Source organism: Macrobrachium nipponense, chromosome 4, assembly GCF_015104395.2.
Source record: "Macrobrachium nipponense isolate FS-2020 chromosome 4, ASM1510439v2, whole genome shotgun sequence".
NCBI lineage: Eukaryota > Metazoa > Arthropoda > Malacostraca > Decapoda > Palaemonidae > Macrobrachium > Macrobrachium nipponense.
In genome coordinates this window covers 11,424,090-11,442,546 of record NC_061100.1, presented here as the reverse complement: position 1 = coordinate 11,442,546, position 18,457 = coordinate 11,424,090, and the positions used below count along the sequence as shown (strand labels likewise).

General features: G+C 36.2%; 2 protein-coding genes across 3 annotated transcripts in view; one reads left to right on the top strand and one right to left on the bottom strand.

Moving 5' to 3' along the window:
• Positions 1–18,457, bottom strand: part of LOC135210707 (prostaglandin G/H synthase 1-like) — a 300,730-nt gene that overhangs the window by 137,579 nt on the left and 144,694 nt on the right. The gene's annotated exons all lie outside the window — the stretch shown is intronic.
• On the top strand, positions 9,913–16,610 carry LOC135210706 (uncharacterized). 2 transcript variants are annotated; one of them, XM_064243473.1, is made up of 3 exons: positions 9,913–10,149; positions 14,192–14,322; positions 14,500–16,610. In XM_064243473.1, exon 3 carries the CDS (start codon positions 14,720–14,722, stop codon positions 16,559–16,561), a length of 1,842 nt encoding a protein of 613 aa, XP_064099543.1. In that variant the 5' UTR covers positions 9,913–10,149; positions 14,192–14,322; positions 14,500–14,719; the 3' UTR covers positions 16,562–16,610. The 2 variants fall into 2 exon arrangements, with proteins under 2 accessions (XP_064099543.1, XP_064099542.1); XM_064243472.1 differs by lacking the exon at positions 14,192–14,322.

Below are 18,457 nucleotides of genomic sequence, written 5' to 3'. Positions count from 1 at the left end.
TAGTGGGAATGCTGATAATAGCTTGACTTTATTATTTTAAAAAATTCAGGGTGAAAATCAATGAGAGCACATCTTAATTCGGACTCAAGATTTACGTCACTAATTGAGGATCGTAATGTTGACTTTAATAACTTCATGAATGAAAATGTGCTCTCACAGAGCCAAGTTGAACCAAACATTGACAATAGTTTTGACACGTAATCAGAAATGTGTGGGTAACCATGTGAGCAGGATATTTGTGTCCAAAAATAGAATTTTACATCTTGGTGGGCATAATTAATTTTCATTTCAAGTAATTCTTCTTGAAACAAAAGTACATTGATTTTGCATACAGCTGACAATTTACACACATCTCTATGACTGCAACCACATGGTGAATGTAAAAATCTAAAGCAAAATTCATACTGATCAAAGTCAGCAAACCTATTGTTAAAATGAATTTTAATTTCTAAATAACCATGCAATTCAGCAAAATCAATAACTTCATCAGGCTCAAGATGCTTTAATGTTGGAAAGTGATTTAAATCCCTCTCTTGTATTTGCTCAATCCACATATCCAGTTTTGACCTAAATATTTGTATTTCTCTGAACAAATCTGCTATCATTTTTGCCTTACCTTGCAACTTGAGATTCAATGAGTTCATGTGGCTTGTTAAATCTGTGAGAAAATATAATCGTGTGAGCCACTGTGGGTCATCCAAGTTTGGATTCTCCGACCCCTTCAGTTCAAGAAAGGTCTTTATATCTGGTAACAAAGCAGTAAACCTCTTAAGTACATTACCACGACTCAGCCATCTTACAGCATTAAAGTAAACTAAATCTCCATATTCTGTTTCCATTCAGATAATTCATTAATCGAGCTAGATCTGGATATTTGCATGTTCATCTCAGTGCCCTAAGCATGAAAAAATAAGCATTCCAATATGTTCACCCCTTCAACAGAGGGAGAATTATAATACTTATAAGGCCTTCAACAACGGCGATGCCATTGCACAGTTTCAAAATGTCTGCGATAGCACCAACCCTTAAAATTATTGCCATTCGATTTGTCAAATGGCAAATAGGAAGCACGAAATGTTGTGAGATGATATATCAGATATACATTTCACAAAGGAAAATTAATTTTCAACATAACACTGTGAAGGAAGTTTAGACTTTTTTTTTTTACATGTATCTGATGTAGTTACAGGGATTAATGAAAAAAATGTGTAATAGCCATCAGTAATAAGCAACATACAGCTTTCTGCTGATTCACTACTCACTGCTTCATCGATATCTTCACAATTGCCCATCAAATAAAAAGAAAATAAAGTACACGCCCAATCTCCTATTTTGGTAAATTTAGTGAACCTGAGGAAGTTAAAGGTTATCTATATTACAACTTATTCTAATCCTTTTCTAGCTGAAGCTGCACACCAAATTTGATCTATTTCAATTCGTTACGAGGTTCTATGACAGAAACGTAGTGATACCACGGAAAGAGCTGCTGATCGCAGCTAAGAAGAACGAAAATAAAACTAAACGCTGGCCACTTATAAAATCTTAAAAATCAATGGCAGAACTTACTTAAAATCAAAATGCAGAAGTGATGAAAAATTGCTGTATATATAATGATCACTGAATACGTAGGTCAGTGCGTAGGCACAGACAAAATGATTCTGAAGGGATAAGGATTAAGGAGGCCGTCTGAAGCAAAAAAAAACAAAAATTCGTATGATACAAGAAGAGAAAAGGTATCAGTCCTTGTATGTATCCAGCAATACACTTAAATCTACACTACAAATCTACCGCACGGCTAAAATAATCCTCCTCCTCCTCACTTGCATTTATGGTGGCATTGTAGTTTTCGTTTTTTATTTTATCTGAAATACTCTTTACATTTGCATTAGCGTTCACATTCCCAGACACTTCAGTGACACATTGGTATGAAGACCTGCATATCCTTTGTACACAAAATCATTTTAATTCCGATGGGGAAAAAAAAGAAGAGAAGGAAACTAAGATCTTGGCACTCTATTTCTAGTGAAATAGGGATAACTACAGAATAAGAATGTTAAAACGAGGTTAAAACGGAGCCCAGTTACTAGTACAGCGTTCTATATGATAAGCTTTGTTATCTTAAATAAATCATCGTTTGAAAATATAATATAAATAAACAACTACAAAGAAAAGATTCACTAGCGTCTCAATAATGTAACACAACAGACGCCAGTGAGTCTTTTCTTTGTAGTTGTTTATTTTGCAAAGAATATTTCTTTTATTCAGGATAAGTGGTAAATATAATTTTCATGATATAAAAAAAGAGAAATATACTTTTACTTATTTTTCTCTCGCGGACAACTTTCACAATCAAACGGGCCACTTTTGGCCCACGGGCATCCCGCCACATTAGTGCACCGCATGAGATGCACTGACTGCACTAACCCCCTAAGGGAATTTATTTTGTGAATCATTTGTCAGTATTGCTATTTTACGTAAATAAAACTTTAAGGTGTGGAAACCCAACATTGTTGGAATAGTGAATAACATTTTCAAGTTACCATGAATAAAACAGGCACAATATCATGGCCTGCCTTGGTAAGTGATGCGGGAATCATATATGTATATTATATGTATGTATGTATATATATATATATATATATATATATATATATATATATATATATATATATATATAACAACTATCTAACTCAAGTGCAATTGGATCGACGGCGCCATCAGTGAGCTCCAGACATAGCCTTGAGTGTCTCAGCAACGGATGAATATAAAAACATATAAACGGTGAAGTGTTGAACTACTTTGTTCCTTGTTCGTCTCCTTGAACCTTTCCTCTAGCACACGAGAGACTTCTGCATCACTCTTACCAGGGCCACTTGCGAATGTACGCCTTTTTTATTTATTCCAAGAGGCTTAAAAATATCATTCACTGTTTCGACAATGCCAAGTTTCCGCACTTGTTTTATTTCTGTATATCGCCCTGAACTGAAATAAAGGATATATATATATATATATATATATATATATATATATATATATGGGTATATTATATATGTATCTATATATATATCTATATTTATCTATGTATATATATTAATAGATATATAATATATACATACATAACATCTATCATACATACATACATATAATCATACATCATATATACATACATACCTACATACATACTACATATATATACTACATACATACATACATACTATAAACATACATAACATACAATATATTACATTACATACATATATAAATCTTAAGAATAATATAGTTATATATATTATATATTATATATATATATATATATATATTCAGCTCAGTAGATATACCGGGTAAGCAGTTGTACATATAAACGTTTGCAACCAAACTGTTGCTTAATAATAATAATAATAAGCTAATAATAATAATAATAATAATAATAATAATAATAATAATAATAATAATAATAATAGTTGCAGGTCCACAATAATATAGCATGTGAGTAAATGGTCTTTAATGGATATCAAAAGCTTTCGAACCTGTACTAGGTTCATCTTCAGTCAAGTGACTTGACTGAAGAGGAACCTAGTACAAGGTTCGAAAGCTTTTAATATCCATTAAAGACCATATACTCACATGCTCTATTACTGTGGGCCTGTAACCAGTCTTCATTTTCGACACGGAAAACTGTGCCCAATAATAATAATAATAATAATAATAATAATAATAATAATAATAATAATAATATTGGCAGGATGTAGAGCCTCTCTTAATTGAAGCGTCTGGGAGACACAACTAGGTCCACCGTGATGCGGTTGAACTTTAACGGTCTTTTGAAGAATGTAGTTTGTAACCATGTTGCCAGCTGCACGAAGTTTACGTCGCCTCTGCTCTGTGTCGACCTGGAGCGTACTATCATTGACATATATATTAAATTCTAGGGATTTCAGCTTTTATGAATAAATTATACATAGAAATATTATATATATATTATATATATATATATATATATATAATAATACACACACATACAAGTGTGCGTTTTATTCATGATTCGTAGGGATTAAAACTCCTTATCATCGAAAGCCACAAGTTTGGCCTACTAACGCAATGAAGCCTTCACAATAAACTGACCCTCAAGCACTTATCTACTTACTCTGGTGCTTGCTCGTCTTCCGCAACCTCCAACCGACCCCCCCCCCCCCCCCACCCCCCCCCCCCCCAAACCCCACCCACCTACATGGAAGATTCCCTCATCCCTCAGCAAGGCCATGACAATGTGCGTTTTATTTCATGGTAGCTCAAGAACATTATTACTATTTTAACTGCATATTATGTGTACATACATACAGACATTAGTAAATAAATAAATAAAAATATATAATATATATATATATATATATATATATATATATATAATAAGCATACATTATAAACTATATTATATATATATCTATATATATATCAAATATTATATCTATTATCTATATATATGTGTGTGTGTGTGGTAGGGATTATAATTAATGATATATTTAAATAGCATAATGTGATGTGCTGTGACCTTTTTGGAATGCGGAGAACAGAGCCAACGCAACGACCCGAGAAAACCTGATAAATGATTTCTGGGTGGCATGATATGAAAACTGCATAGTTAGGCGAGTCAATGTTCGTCCTGTAGTTATGTGAGTTCATGGACCTTTTTCAAAGTGCCTTTGGGAAACTGGCTGCGACCAGTAACAAGGGGCGTTAACGAAGTGTGCATTCATTTGTACGTGTGCGCCTCTTCTATTCTTAATGGCGCCTTTTGCCAAGTCTATGGGAAGACTTGCACAAAGATTCGTGGGAGGAAGTCAAAGCCACGATGGCAGATGCCAAAGTGTTTTTTGAACAGTGAGTGAGATATTCCGGCTGCATGGGTGAGTGTTGAATTACTTTAGCCAAGTTGAATTACTTTAGCCAAAAGGAATGGCTTGCTACATTGTAAGAATATTTAATCTTTAACTTTGTCTTTAAACTTATGTGTGCTAACGAGTGTGTTTCTCGTGTCTTTGAAACAGACGATTCTGGCAAAGGGGGACCGAGAGTCCTAAGGGGACAGAGTCTCCCAGATGGGAGAGACAATTGGTGTGACAAATTACTGTTTTAGACATTTCAATGTTGAGGGGGTAACTGAGTTAAGTTAGTCTGTGAGACTTTATTTATCATCTTTCCATTGTTAAATAAATGGTTATTTTTTATATAACTTGACTCTCATTTTGATTACCTGACAGAATGGAGAGAAAGAGGTGGAGAGAGAGAGAGAGAGAGGAGTTGTCGAGAGAGAGAGAGAGAGAAATTGTGTGTCGGGTTGCCTGACGCTCAGGGTTCCACGTTTACCAAATAAATAACGAGATGAATATCCCGTTAACATATATATATATATGTTACAAAATATAATTGTGTGGTCTGTATCATACTGATGCTTAAAGAGTTGTGTAGATAGATACACTGTGATTCAGCCGTCCTGCAGACAGACATTTCGCTGATTCATCAAATTCAGCTTTTCTTCGTCCTGGAACCGACTCGGCTCTCTTATCAGTCTAGTGACAGGTACAATGGTCCGATCGGGGTCACTTGGATACAGATAACATTGTCTCTGTGATAGAGTTTTCCATCATTACGTCATGGAACTTTTTGGTGCCCGGATATAACCGGTTTCCTGTGTGTGAAACGGAAATGTACCCTCATGCATAAGTTAGTTACAAAACCTTCAAGAGGGGTCTGTTGGAGTTTTTCATTACTATTTGAGAATCATTAGTGATTATTGACTAGACATCTGCTTGCTGGAGACACATGGGAATTGGAACCCGCCCCCCACCCCCACCTGCGGAATGTAAATGTTGAACTTTCAACTAACCAACCTTTAACAAGTGTTCCTGTCACCTTTCTATTGGGTTCCGCATGTTCTGGTGGACTTCCCATTTTCTGTTTGGATTCTGATATTTAGTTGAAGTTTAGGTTTATGACCTGCTTCTTGAATTACAGTGCCATGTTAAATTTCCTAATTAATTCTATATTCTTTATAAAATCCAAGCTTTGATACTTCTTAGGTTGTAATTAGAGCGACCTCAATCACTCATTATCAGGGCCTTATTATACCAATGGTAAAACTCGATGTTATCTGCATTGTTTTGTCAGACACAGTAAGTGCATTTTTAGATAAAGTGTGACGATGAGTTATCTCACGTTTCGTATCCAAAGTCAAGTGGTCCACGTGAGTCATCACATTCTGGTGCTTCAGTTCATTAGCAGTTAAAGTAATCTATAATAATAAAATCAGTGGATCTTGTTTGACAGTAGGAGAGACATGAAACAGCCACCCTCCCCAAGCAAACAGGTCTGTCCAACCTGGGTGTGGGCGGGGCTAGGTAGGGGAGACATTCGCCCTCCTCTTCCTCAAAACTTGTTTGTCCTTCCAAGGGTGAAGTAAGGAAGGAATCACAAGGGTAGGCGAGACAGCAATGCCAAGTTCCAGGGTAGGGCGAGCGCCAACAAGCTCGTTATCAATAATGTTACATGATACTTAAGAGTAGAACTGGCGTTTTACTTATACATTAAAGTTAGAGAGGTGGATAAGAAGGGTGGACATGCAGTGGTAATGATATTCAATTGAACTCATTAAATTTATCTACTCGAACTAGAAAACGGAGGTCTGATAATAAGTTCCATACTAGAAAACGGAGGTCTGATAATAAGTTCCGTACTAGAAAACGGAGGTCTGATAATAAGTTCCGTACGAGAAAACGGAGGTCTGATAATAAGTTCCGTACTAGAAAACGGAGGTCTGATAATAAGTTCCTAACAGGCGCCACAACCAGCTAAAGCCTCAAGAGACTAGAACATTCCCACCAGTGAGGGAAATCCCAAGAAGAAGGTGACGACTGAAAGTCGGTATTGAAAGGGGGTCTGACAAAGAGGAATAGTCTAAAGTGCAGGTAGGAGATGCGCGCTTATCAGTTAATTCTTATTCCAAGTAAGATAAAATAGTTGAGATAAAATAGTGCCCACTCAGAGTGGCACTGGAGAACTGAACATGTGGTTGAAGTGTAGAGTGTAGTAGTGTAGTTCAGTAATGCGTTGGATTAAAAAAAAAACATTAACTTTCTGCATAACTAGGAAAATATAGAGCGTCAGAAAAAGCAAACACTGTCTGGAAGTTTTCTAATGTCAAAATTTGCTTTCCCTGTCACAACTCTTTAAAATTTCCTTAAGATCTTTCTGTACCTTTAATGGAATTTAATTCAATTATTAAAAATGCCGAATAAAAACTAAAATACGTCTTGACTAGTCACAAAAAGACTTCTTACAGTAAAATACACAAATGGTGGACATTTTATCCATTTACATAAACGCATAATGTACTTTTCAAGGATTTGAGGTAAGGCCACATAGAGTATTTCATACACACATATTCAGAGGTGAAGTGATCTTTGCTTTCGATAAACCCTACATCTCATGAATGAAGAAAAACTAAACACTAGCTTTTAATATCACCTATGACCTTCGAAATAATTCAAGGTCAAAATATTTGCAGAGCACAATCACCAAACCGATAAAATAAAAATAAAATTTTGACCTACGAATTTGAAAAATTTGTCATATTAAAAATATCTAGGGACCTCTAACTTACCACAGTTTCTGCAAACGTGAGGAAACAATAAAAAATTTAGCCGTTTAAAGGGACCTGTGACCTTGGAAAATAGGTCAAGGAAAAAAATATTTGGGGAAAAATAACCACCAACCCCCAGGGTACTTATCCACCAAGTTTCGTTAAAACCAGAGAAAAAGGGAAGGTAACTGACAATAATAAAATAACACCACAAAAACCAGTACCATACAACAGACTCGTTATTACCACCACAAAAACTAACACATAACTTTTAAATAAGCTCTGTTCATGATGTAAATGTATGCCGCATTGTCAGTTTTAAAAGAATCTTGCGTTTTGCAAAGGATAATCCATTTAATAATCCGGTCTTTATCACTAAATAATGTGTGAAATGTAATATTTCCATCACTTCATGGACATTTGAAAAAGCCGGCAAACAGTATAGTTACCAGTCCTATTGTTATATGTCTTACATGTTCTTTTTGAGTGCAATGAAGATAAGTAATCCAAATATCTTGTCTATTAATAATCAGCTACGATGCCTGTAAGCAAATAAGTCTAACCACGAAGCCCGTGACGTCATAACTTCAACTGCGCGGAAGGGGACGAATTCAGTCAGGAGGTTCTTCACTGCCTAGGATGAGCGATCGTCAGATGAGCTATAGTAGATTCACATCAGCCGTGCATTTGACGTCTAGGCCAGTCCCTTACGGCGCTCCTGATTGACTGTTCATAAGCCAATGACAGGGCTAGAAACTCTCACTCTCTCTCGAGAGTTCACATAGGCAGGATGTATGTTCCAACTCTCCTGAGGTAGACGTACGCCTTTCCTCTCGCCATGAAACACATCAATAAATGACGGTTGTAACTTGTCACAGATTCTCTCACAAACCTCAACAGTCCTATCACCCGTCTTGTTATTGATGCATTGAATATAGAATTTAGGCCAAAGGCCAAGCACTGGGACCCATGAGGTCATTCATTGCTGAAATGGAAACTGAGTAAGAAGGTTTGAAAGGAGTAACAGGAGGAAAACCTCGCAGTTCTACTATGCATAACTGTTAAGAGATGGTGGAAAGTCAGATGGAAGAAAGAGAATATGAAAGGAGGTACAGTAAAAGGAACAATAGGGGTTACAGCTAGGGGTCGAAGGTACGCTGCAAAGAACCTTAAGTAATGCCTACAGTGCACCACAAGAGGTGCAATAACGGCACTAACCCCCTACGGGGTGTAATGCATTAAAATCTTTCGAAAACATATATATATTTATCTTGGAGACTTGACAACTCCTGCAGATTTATCAAGAATGCGTCAAATCGACGACAATTATATAACTAAACAAAAGCAACTCTAAAAAATCATTTAACAAACCAGAATGACGCAATAACTCCATATCACCCTTTCCACACCCCCCCCCAACACTAACTAACCTGAACCAACTAATCCTAAGCTAATCTAAATTCTTTTATAATTTTATTACCTAATATCTATATTCATAATTTTATTAGTTTATTTTACAACAAATACAATTTCACACCCATACATTCATCATTTTTCTAGCACGTCCATGACCTCACGAACATATCAAGCTAAAATAATTCAATTCCACAGTCATAGTTTCTAACATCGGCACAGGTAATGACACTAGACTCAAAAAACAAAATCCTGACGCCTAGGCCTATGGCTTGACCCGGCCTCGTGCAGTCCCTTTCTTCTACCGTTTTCTTTAAGAAATACATCTTAACTAACTGAAGGACATTATAACTTCATACAACTTTTCCGTAATCACTCATTTATTGATTCCGATGCCCATGAACTGTAGTAGGCACGAAATATTCTTCGTCAGCAGCTCACAGAGACGTTCGATTTCTAGTTATCTTTTTTATCAAGACGCGTTATCTAACTCTTATTGGTTGGTCGTGAGCATGGACGCATAATAAAAAAAAATAATGACCGAGATAACATTAGTGAGGTTGGTACACAATGACATCATAAGCCTAAAATGTCTAACTGTTTCGAAGAAACTCAAAGCATAGAATTACATCATCGGGGAGAGAGAGAGAGAGAGAGAGAGAGAGAGAGAGAGAGAGAGAGAGAGAGAGAGAGAGAAATACGACTTATCTAAACTACATGAATTATCTTAAATTCTATCATCCAGCTCATAGCTCGGAAGCCTTTAAGACCATAACTCTTCAGTATTATATGATAGCCATTATTATCATTCTTAATACTACAAAGACGGACATTAATTCGATGACTCATTCAAATGGATGCACCAATTCTCTCGGGCCTTGAACCAAGTACATTCGGGGCGGGGGAAGGAACAACCGCCAGTGCAAATGCGCGGCGCAGCGCACAGCGGCCACAGGCAGTCAGTCTAGTCTCAATCCCTGTTGTATAAAGAAGCACTGGGCGTGAACACTTCTCTTTGGAAAGACAACGTCCATACCTTGACCTCTTACGTCACTTTTAAATACAGAAACCTTCCCGGACCTGTGAATTCCAATAAAAAGGTACGCGTTTTCAGCAACATTTTAATGATTTTAAATGTGTCAGGCTGCTAGCACTTGATCAGTAAAACCGGTGACTAATCTACGGGAGAAATATCTATATTTCAAAGTATTGTGTTGTGGTGGATCGACATGTTATAAAAAGGTTTGTGGTGAACGATAGACAAGGTATAATAAGGTTTGTGATGAACGATAGACAAGGTATAAAAACGTTTGTGGTGAATGATCTACAAGGTGTAAAAAGGTTAGCTAAAATTTAAGCAACCTTTCAATCATTTTAAATGCGTTAGCCCTTTTCAAATACAACGAATAATAATTAGTGCAGAAATTTCTTTACTCCGAAGCTTTGTCTACGGTTAAATCAGGTATATCTATAAAAAAAAAAAATAGTTCACTTCGCTAGTACTATATTGTTGTGACTGATGATCGACAGGACACAAAAGGTACGCGTTATAAACAGCCTTTCAATTATTTCAATTTCAACGACTTCAAATACGTGAGCACTTTATAAATAAAACCGGTAATTAATATTTACTGAAGAAATTTCTACGGTCCGAAGCGCCGAACACGGCTAAATCAGTGTTATCTCCCTAGTTCACTTCGCTAGTTCCATGTTGTTGTACATGACGCTTGAAATCCTAAGTTTGTCTGGGAGATGGTTTAAGAATGACCACCAGCAAGTAGTTTCCACATTGTTTTATTGTTGAACTCTTTGATCTCATTATTGGTTAAGATTAGGTATGATACCTGGTAAGTGTAAAAACAGTTTGTTGTCGCTGTCACTGAAATGTATGGAAACTATGATATTTATTATTCAATGTGATTAAGAAGCAATTATGCACTAAGAGTAATGGGTTTTATTCATTTCTTTTTAGTAAAAGTAGTCGGTACACTGATGATTTAAAGGATGAACTTCATATGTTAGTGTAAAGAAGTTACTACGCTTGTGTGAAATATTTCGCTTCTTGGAGAGAGAGAGAGAGAGAGAGAGAGAGAGAGAGAGAGAGAGAGAGAGAGAGAGAGAGAGAGAGAGAATACACGCTTCTACCAAGTGAAATCCATTTCAGTGAAGTCTCGAAGAACATCAAAAGTGAGATTAAACTGACTCAAGGAGAATTTAATTGTGTTCTTGTTTCGACACTTAGGCTTCAGTGGGGATGTCGGAGATATCTCCACTGAAACATATGTGAGTAAAGGGATTGTTGGCGAAGCTGTTAGAAAAGAGGATATATACCTTCCAAAACAGTTTTCATGGTGAGTATATGTGATGGGTTAAAAAAAACACACTCTAGAACGCATATTCAAAGTAATCTAGAGGATTAACCCTTAAACGCCGAATGGACGTATTAAACGTAGTGTCAAAATGTCTCCCGTATGCCGAATGGACGTACCATACGTCGACTCAAAAAAGTTTTTTTTAAAAATTCGCGGAAAAATACTTATAGGCCTACCAGCCGAAAACTTTTGAATCACGCGCCTTGGGGGATGCTGGGAGTTCACGGATCAAGGTGTTGTTTTGTTTACAATCGTTACGCAGGAGGGCAAGCGCGAATTTCTTTCTTGCCGCACTAAAAAGTATCTCTGAAATTATTTCTCTCTGAAATTATTTCGTCACTTTGACATAATTTTTGTACCATTTTAAATTAGCCGTTACATGGAGTATATATATGAAAATGTGCGCATTTTTATGTAGAATACATCAAAAAAATACTCATGATTGTAGCTTTTATCAGTTTTGAAATATTTTCATATAAATAACGATGTGCCAAAATTTCAACCTTAGGTCAACTTTGACTCTACCGAAATGGTCGAAAAACGCAATTGTAAGCTAAAACTCTTATATTTTAGTAATATTCAATCATTTACCTTAATTTTGCAACTAATTGGAAGTCTCTAGCACAATATTTCGATTTATGGTGAATTTATGAAAAAACTTTTTCCTTACGTCCGCGCGGTACTCTTCCGAAAAAATCATACATTGCGATTGTGGTAATGTTTGCACCATTTTAAAATTAGCCGTTATATAAAGTTTTATTTATGGAAATGTGCGCAATTTCATGCACAATACAACTAAAAAAAAACCCATGGTTGTAGCTTTTATCAATTTTGAAATATTTTCATATAAAAAATGATAAGTGACAAATTTTCAACCTTCGGTCAACTTTGACTCTACCGAAATGGTCGAAAAACGCAATTGTAAGCTAAAACGCTTATATTATAGTAATATTCAAGCATTTACTTTCATTTTGCAACAAATTGGAAGTCTCTAGGACAATATTTCGATTTATGGTGAATTTATGAAAAAAATATTTTCTTTACGTCCGCGCCGGTAACTCTTCCGAAAAAATCATACGTGCGATTGTGGTAATGTTTGCACCATTTTAAATTAGCCGTTACATAAAGTTTTATATGAAAATGAAAATGCGCGATTTCATGTAGAATACAACAAAAAATAAATTGAAAGGTTTGTAGCTTTTCTCATTTTCGAAATATTTGCATATAAATCACGATAAATAGAAAAAAAACCACGTTCGGTCAACTTTGACTCTACCAAAATGGTCGAAAAACGCAATTGTAAGCTAAAACTCTTACAGTCTAGTAATATTCAGTCATTTATCTTCATCTTGAAACAAATTCGAAGTCTCTAGCACAATATTTAGATTTATGGTGAATTTAAAAAAAAAACTTTCCTTCCCTCCGCGAGCGGATTCTCCGCCACAAATCTCCGAAATGCGTACGTCCCATTCTCGGAATATTTGCTTCGTTTCATATTAGGCATTTTATAGAGTTTTATATATGAAAATGTGCGCAATTTCATGTAGAATAAAACGAAAAATATTTAAAAGTTGTAGCTTTTCTTATTTCCGAAATAATTGCATATAAAAATATATATATAAAAAAATTCGACATTCGGTCAACTTTAACTCGTCAGATATGGTTGAAACTGCAATTGTAAGCTAATACTCTTACAGTATAGTAATATTCAATCATTTGTCTTCATTTTGAAAGAAATTAGAAGTCTCTAGAACAATATTTAGATTTATGGTGAATCTTTGAAAAAAATATTTGTTTACGTCCGCGCGTTACGAATTCATGCATGATTTTGTGATAATATTTTCTCTGTGTTGCTTTTATCGTTTTACAATGTGTTATATACCAAAATGATTGCAATTTAGTGTACATTGCAACGAAAAAAAAGTAACTTGTTACCTTTAACCGTTTTGCGCACAGCGCGATTTGAATACAATTATATATGAAATTTCGTTTTTACGCTATCATATATCGCATTATTTATATATGATAATAATTTTTTTCATTTCCGATGGTTGCATACTAAACTTCAGGCAATGACAAAAAAAGGAGCCAAAAATGAACTCTTAATCTTGAAAACTAAGCGCGCTGTGATTTTTTGAAAAAAATATTTTTTCCGCCCCCGCGCTCACTCTGAAACACCTCCAGCACACGAGAGACAATTTTTTTTTTTTACCGCTTCGGCGTTTAAGGGTTAGGTGGATGTCCTGGTATGGATTACCACGAATTTTACTGTTAAGCCTAGTATTTTGAGAGATACTGTAACAACTTCACGAATTATTATTATTATTATTTTTTTTTTACAAATCTCATTACGATAATAAAGTTAGGGGTGTTTTTGTATCCACACCCACCCTCGCTGGCAATTCATTGGGGATGAGTGGCGCAATTGCCTATGATACTAAGCCAATTCTTGATAGCAACTTGTAACATATAAATAAATGAAAGCAAATGTTTCTAGAATATCTTACATCTTTTATCTTATCTAATACCGTGAGACTATGACGCCTCAGCCGTCAAATGATACCATCTGCATACAAAACTTCATAAAATTAATTTATCATATTCAACATCCTCGCACACTAGTTAATGGTATATAATTAGCTCTAATAACATTTTATTTCTTTTTAATTATAATACCCGAAAAATGTATATAAAATTAAACCTTGTATTATAACCTTACATATTCTCTGGCATTCTCATACAAAAGTACTATTGGCTCTGAGGCCTACAGGCTCCAGGCGAGGACCGCGGTCAGTCGTTCAGTCTGGATTTCTTTCTTGAAGCTCTGAGAGGCAAAATGACAGTAGTGCTTGACGTGCATGTCACCCTCATAGGACAATCTTGTTTGAAAGCATGCATTGTGTAAGCAGATGTGTCTTCATTGCCAAGAGTTGTCAAAATAATATTGTGGTAATATTCATTATGGGTGCATATTGCAGACAGAAACTAAGGCTGCAGATACACATTTGCTTTATATATTTTGTGTATGCTCTGATTTTATGTATTTCTAGCCAAACTAACATAGATTGATGATTGCAGGGTCGTGTTCCACCTCCGTGTCTATGCCTCATTACTCCGATCACTCGCCTATAGGCTGAATAGTCATCCACGGGAGGCAAACTTCATTGAAAAGGAAACAGCGTTTTAATCCTCCCCTGTTGAGCATCCATGACTGAATTCTTTGCCAGGAACAAGCCGTGGCAAACATTATTTTCGAAAATCTCTTAACACCTCCACATTGTGCTAAATCAACTGCAATATGGCCAAAGAGGCGTTCTTCCCTGAAATGACATTTGGTGAAAGACACTTCAACTATCATGAGATCATAGATAATCCTCACAAAAATAAGAGGTCAAATCACTCATCGGCTCACTGTCACTCTTCTCCTCAACTTGAAGATGCACATTTGTATGAAGACTGGGATGCACAGGATCAGGCAGTATGTAAAGGTGAAGAATTTGAAGATGAATCGGAAATGAAACATGCGAGTGTTGCAGGCTGCGACTTCAACAGCAAACTCCTCTCGGTTAATAAGGTGGAAAATTCAGATGAGATGCCAAATTACAATGATAACTTCACCTCTGTGCTTGCTTCGAAATTTCAGGGGCCTAACAAAAAAATGCGACGGATATCACTTGGAAGAATTCCAAACCATGTGAAGTGCTTCAGCTGTGAGAGGTATATAAAGGAGAGTCACTTTTCTGAGCATTTGTTATTTGGTGAAGTCAGGTGCGCAGAGTGTGGGAGTCACTTTAGTGACTGTCGGAGTTTTATGGTGTGGGTAGCACAGTGTGCTGAGGGAGCTATAAAAGTTTGCGATCATAGGTTTGTGTTTACAAATGATCCCTTGACTTACATTGCAGGGAAGCTCTCTGTTGGCGGGGCAGTTCATAGCCTAGTGGATGAGGAACTTTTAAATGAACTGGAGAGGTACATATATAAAATAAGATCTTTGGAAAGTAGGCTTCCATGGCAGCACGCAATGGTCAAGTGCAAGGAGCACGTAGCTCTGGAAAAGTCTAAAAAGTTCAGTGCAGACAATGACAGAGTGCATTGCAGTGAACATTTAATAACTAAAAATGAGTACAAATCCATAGAAGACTTAAGAAGTTTTACTGAAATGCAAACAGTTTTTTTACCAAACACATTTCAAGACGGCGAGGAGATGCTGGATAGTGGCCAAGATAGTTCCTCTGCACTGAATGACGATGCGCAATTTTATGAATTGACAGAAGCCGAAATGTTCCAACCTAGCACATGTTACAAGGATAAAGAATATTTTGTAAATTCTCAAGAACTTTCATACATTACGAGTACTGAAATGGCAAGTTCTGCGTCCACTCGAGGCAAGTATAACAAGGTGACCAATCATCCGTTTCTGGATAATACACAATTTTCCGGTATCCCCGTAAATAACAAAGAAATAGTTCCTGACAATGCTCAGTCCTCGAAAACAGGTCACGAAACTGATAAATGTGGGACAGCGACCACTTCAGGTCACGAAACTGATAAATGTGGGACAGCGACCACTCCAGGTTACGAAACTGATAAATGTGGGACAGCGACCACTTCAGGTTACGAAACTGATAAATGTGGGACAGCGACCACTTCAGGTCAGGAAACAGATAAATGTGGGACAGCGACCACTCCTGCTTCTGAGTCTAACAAATCTAACAGCCATTTTAAAGAAAAAGTTTCCCCCAAGAAACAAAAGAAGAAACCTAGGCCCTTCTATAGAAAAAAAAAACCAAAAGCCAACGTTTCGGTGAACTTAGTTCCACAACCATCTGATGGTTTTTATTATATAACCAAAAAGCCTATTGAGGAATGCCCGAACTGTTACTGCATATTGTGTCCCTCAGCAAGTACAGTAAACTGCAGAACATTTCTGATTACATTCATTTGTCCTGACTGTAATCTAGTTATATACATAGCAAATGATGATACTTACATTATTACAGACAAGGAGAGTGAATCATTGAAAAAACCTTTACCAGGCAAAAGCAAGAAACACGTTTCAAACTCAAAATCTTGTTCCGACAAAAAATCGTCTTTTCAAAAATCATCTTCTCTAACTACCAACCCATTCATCCTTAAATAAGATAGCCATTAAAAAGTTAAGGAAATAATTAGTTTCATTTTTAAAGTTTTTAAATAAAATGTAAAAATTTTTGCCTATCATTGCCCTTAATACTCTTTGTTACAAGGAGTAATAAAATGTTTGTGTTCCAAGGGTTGTTTTACTTTCCTTAGGTAAAAATTTTATGCCAAAGATTTTACTAATATAAAACGTTTGTGAACCAAGGGGGTGTTTTATTGTCCTTGGGTTACTTGGAAATGTTAAGACAAATTAGAATTTTATGCCCAAACTAGCCCTATAGTATTTTGACTCCAATTTTGTCTTGATGGGATACTCTTAGAGCTACATAAACAAAGCCTTAGTAATCTTTAATGTCTGGGAGATGAGGACCCGGGATGAAATTTATCGAATGACTTGACAAGGTGTGCACCAGATTTCCAACTTTAATGTTCAAGTGTACCATTTAACATCTTTGACCCAATGACAGACTACCACCTACTGAGAGTGACACGTTCATTTCACTATGAAACAAAAAAAATATATGAATTTCATGAATGTGTTATGGTATGAATGACTTTAAATATTTTAGGCACAGCAATACATGGTCGTCTGAAAATCAAACCATTTCACCTACCAACTATTCAGTTACCAACTAACCTTTATACAAGACTTCTCATCAACGACTATCCTTTAACACAGAAAGACCATTCATCATTTCAATTTTACCAGGTTTCTGCACACAGACACACACACCATCTTCGTTACTAGATTTATAGATTCAACTTGATGGCCGCCCTGTGACATCTCTGCGGTATAGCTTATTTTTCTGGTATGATCCTTCAGAGCTTCCACATCTATGGAGCCTCACCCATAATTAAAGCTATCATCTGCAATAACAATACCATTCAAGCTTTCAAAAACCTTTGGTCCGAATGGTACATTTCCACCGATATCTTCTAAATGGTCTATGACTATTAAATAAAGCTGGGTATTTAGAATTTGTTTCCAGGCTTACGTGCCAAAATACATTCTTTGTAAACAGTACTGAGAAAATTCCTGCATTTCCAAGAAAGATTAGGCAGTATTTCTTCAATTGTCTAAACATATGAGCATTCTCAAATCCTTAGACTTTACCTTTGCAACATTATCAGTGGGTTCAGTGACCTTTCTATTTATACTCGCTTCAGCAGTGTTCAACTGTGCCTAACAATGATGTTAAATGGCCACATCTTCTGGAATATTTTTTAAGCTTTTTCCTTTCAAAGTCAGCGCAATGAAGCTCGTACTGACGGAAAAACGAAGTCGTAAATGTCCTCACCCTAAAGACATAGGTTGACATCTCATCTAGGCAAGAAAAATGGAGAAGAAAAGACTTTCAGCATCTTCCTGTAATTAACAGCCACTGAAATCAAAACACTGGAATATACCCTAGATCAAAATATAGTATATATTCTGTGATTTCCGTGATTTCTACAGGCAACTCAATTTCCAGTTTCATAATACTCTAAGGTTAAGGCAAATTAGAAAGTTGTAACTGCCTCTGAAACAGGAAACTCATGATAAACCATGATAAACAAATGCCAAGCACTAGGATCTAACAGGTCATTCAGTACAGAAAGGAAAACTGACAGTAAAAAGGTTTGAAAGGTGTAAGAGAAAGAAAACCTCACAGTTACAGTATGGGAAAATTGTTAGGAGAGAGAATGGGAAGTATGATGAAAGAAAAAGAATGTGAATTGAGGTATAGTAATAGGAATGAAAGCGGTTGCTGCTAGGGGCTGAAGGGACGCTGCAGAGCCTAAAGTAAGGCCTATTGAAGAAGCAATTCCGGCTATGTGACACCATTGGGCAGCGTCACATCAAAGAAACCATTCCGGCTATGTGATGACACCACTGGCCACGTCACATCAAAGTAAC

Coding starts and splice junctions, on each gene's coding strand:
- LOC135210706 (XM_064243472.1), top strand. CDS start 14,720: ATGGCCAAAGAGGCGTTCTTCCCTGAAATGACATTTGGTGAAAGACAC.